The sequence below is a fragment of the Amblyomma maculatum genome, chromosome 9, assembly GCF_055883805.1.
Source record: "Amblyomma maculatum isolate TAMU_Amacu chromosome 9, ASM5588380v1, whole genome shotgun sequence".
NCBI classification, from domain to species: Eukaryota; Metazoa; Arthropoda; class Arachnida; order Ixodida; family Ixodidae; genus Amblyomma; species Amblyomma maculatum.
In genome coordinates this window covers 82,297,724-82,301,191 of record NC_139352.1, presented here as the reverse complement: position 1 = coordinate 82,301,191, position 3,468 = coordinate 82,297,724, and the positions used below count along the sequence as shown (strand labels likewise).

The window sequence follows — 3,468 nt, the reverse complement described above, 5'->3', positions numbered from 1 at the left end:
ATCTTCCAAATAAGCTGGTGTCTTACTGTGTTTTTTTTTTTTTTTTCAAATGGAGAGGCACTTTGGGGTCAATTCTATGACGATAAGTGCCACGAACTTCTCGATCTCAACGACGAAAAATGCGTCAAGACAACACGAACTACGCTTGCTTCGCGCAAAGCTGTTTTTCCTCTCTAGCGAAAAAGTGGGAGACTGTGCTTGAGCGTAAGCAAACAATAACTGACTTGGTGGCAACATACCTGCACTCCTCCAGCGAACATCGCGCGAGTAGGGTGTATGCTTGCAGGGGCTAGCTGACAACGAAGGAGAGCGACAAATCTCGGAGAAACTCTGAGAAAGAGAGGAGTACGGCGGAAAAGGTTTAATGATTATTCAGTATATGTTAATACAGATTAGTAATATTAAAACTATCTTGCAGCCGCTGTAATCAGTGGCCTTTTAGTTTTTCGGAGTTACGTAGGCGGCAATGTTTTCGCCATGCAAACAGCCCATAGCACTGCGAGTAACACTTGTATTCAACGCAGACTCCGCAGACCAACTGGAGCCTAAAGCGTGGGCCTCAACACGCGCTGTTCGAAGTCATTTCCCTGGTTCTCAAGGGAGTAATTTCCTTCGCCCTGGTGACCTTCCTCGACTCGGAGCTGTTTCTGCGGCTTTGGTCGCGTTTTGGGATGCACGAACCAGAAGCTACAAGCACCGCTTTCCTAGAGACCTCAGCTGACGAAAACGTCGCGAAGGAAAACCAGCAGGTAGAGGACATATCTGCAACAAGCGAAACTTCGAACAACACGCGCTGCTCGTGCGCAGTTTAAGCAAGACATACGGCTTCATCCAGTCTCGCATTGCCATCGACAGGATCAGCTTCGCGATGCGTCACGGCGAGTGCCTCGGCTTCGTGGGTGTCCTGGGCACCGGCAAAACTACACTGTTCGGCGCCCTTGGCGGCGAGCTGTTTCCGACGTCCGGCGACGCTACATGGGCCCCACGTCACTTACACTTCACTACCGACAATGGCTGCGGAACATCGGCTACTTTCCTAATGCCGGGGGACTCGTAGAGACACTCACTGGCCGGGAAATGATCTGCCTGCTGGCCGTAGTTCGCGGAGTCCAGGACGTACCGCGCGTTCCGTGCGCTCTTCTGAGCATGCATGGCAAAATTACTTTTGAAAAGGAATTAAATTAAATTACGTATTGATTTGCTGAAAATTGCAGAAAAGTAAATAAATAACTTACTCATTACTGGTCCAAAAATATTTTAATTACAATACAATTACTTCAGGAGACTAATTGAATTACTTTTAAATTACTTTGTACTTTTCATTCATGCAAAAACTAAGTAAACCTAGTAAACTAAAACTTATTCTCCAGACGCGAAGCACACATATTCTTTCATCTTTCCGCGAAATTCTGTCTCAGATAGCTATCCCTTCCCTCTTTCCAACAGCGCTTACCATTACAAAAATAAGACAACCGCAAAAAAAAAAAAAAGATAAACCAAAGGCCGAAGGAATGGTCAAGCGGTGGTGAAATGAGCGGCAAACCCAGCGTTCTGCTGCCCTGATGCTGTCTCCACCATTTAAAAGCCCCGAAGAAACTAGGTTATTTATTGCTTCCGCAGTTCCAGGAATCGACGTCGGCACCTTCCACTCAATGTTCATTCTACTGTGGCTCACAACATGGACCCTTCCGCCCGTCTCCCCCACAAACCCTCCCTCGCACAGTGGTAACGAGTGTAAACAGGCACCACTGTGCCCTAGCAGACGCAACAGGGAGTGCCACTGCGCCGTCCTCCCTACCAGTTTTCAACTCCTGCCTTCTTGCACCATCTGCCCCTCCGGTATTCTCTTGGCGCCTTGTATCCTGCTGCTTGTAGAATGGTTGCCATGGGACCACCGCACTATGTGATCCTGCTGCACAGAAGGTCTCAGACGCACTATTTTGTTGAATTTTGTCTCCTTTTGCCGATGGCTTCGGTTTGCCGCATGTCGTTCCTGCTTTCGCGGCATTCTACTTTGTTGTCTATAGAAGGAGCAGTGGGGCACTTTAGTAAGAGTAATTTCGAAAGGAATTAATTACTTTTGTTGCGAAATTGTTAAAAATAAATTCATTACAAAACTTAATTACCAAACCAAAATGTAATTCATTACATTACAAATGACCGGAAAAAGAAATTAAATTACAGTAATTTCATTACTGTAATTCAGTTTCTGCCATGTCTGCTTCTGACCATTGTCGACCTCGCCGAGCCTGACGCGGCCATCGCGTCGTGCAGCGCGAGCGCCAGGGTGCAGCTGTCGCTGGCTCTGGAGTTGATGGCCTTACCCAGGCTCTATAACCTGGACCTTCCGGACTACGACAAGTAGACGCGCGCTCTCGTGCGGCGTGTGCTGGAATACCTTGGACAGCACAGCACCGTTATACTGATGTGCAAGCATCTTCGCCACTACGAGAGCGTCTACGACCGCATCGGCATCCTGGCGGCTGGCCGCATAGACTGCATCGGCTTGGTAAAGGAGCTCAGTGAAAAGTACTTCAGCGGCACCACGATCCCGGTGTACACGTTTCTCGACCGTAAGTGCGATATGGATCATCAGCGGCTTATCGTGATGGATGTGATGGACCACTTCCCGATGTGCTCGCTGGTGCGCTGCTACGAGGGCCTGCTGGAGTTTCGCATTTTCGAGCCGACGACCAGCTTATGCGAAACGTTCGACCGCCCACTATCCCTCAAGCGGAAGCACAAGTTTCACGCTTTCTACGTCAGCAACACTACACTGGAACAGATATTCGCCAGTCTAGGCTGCAAACACGTTGGTCTTCAGGCTCACGATTAAGACATATTTAACGGGTCGGGTGGGAAGGGGGGCGGGGTTCACAACCAAAATGAGAACGGGGAAAGCCGGAACACGGAAAGGGGGTATAACAGTGAGAATTGTTTAACCGCTTTTGCAGTATTTCATTGACCGGGTGTGCTATAATGATTGTTTCTCTGCCGGACCGCAGTCAGGCCTTATATAATACTGGCCAAAATAAGGAGAATGCATACAAAAGAAACCTCTTTTTGGCTTTCCTTAGACTGAACTTGTTCTTACGGCAAAGATATCGTTACCTTACACAATGCTGATACACTGCAGCTTTTTTTTTTTTCGTTATCATTCTGATAGCCAGGGCAACGCACGTCGGTGATGTGCAGCCACGACCTTCCAGACGCAGTGTGTGAAATTGAGGACATGCATTGGTGAAGTTAGGTTTAGGCCAGGTGTATAAAACTCCGCGGTGACGTCTGGAACAATTTTTACAGTATTCTGGTTACAACCACAGCTGTGTGCAGTCAATAAGTTCTTTTTTTCGCTTCCTATTAGGCGACTATAGGTGCGTGCAAATGTGTACGCGCGTGTGCGAGGGGTTGCGGGCCGATTGCAAAGGTCAACGCGAGGTGCATGCGACATGGCAACAATCTGCGACA

At 48.3% G+C, this 3,468-nt stretch overlaps 1 protein-coding gene across 1 annotated transcript; it reads left to right on the top strand.

Moving 5' to 3' along the window:
* Positions 1-2,425: 2,425 nt before the first annotated feature.
* Positions 2,426-2,836, top strand: LOC146179599 (uncharacterized). The gene has a single exon (XM_084580216.1). It carries the CDS (start codon positions 2,426-2,428, stop codon positions 2,834-2,836), a length of 411 nt encoding a protein of 136 aa, XP_084436342.1.
* Positions 2,837-3,468: the final 632 nt, after the last annotated feature.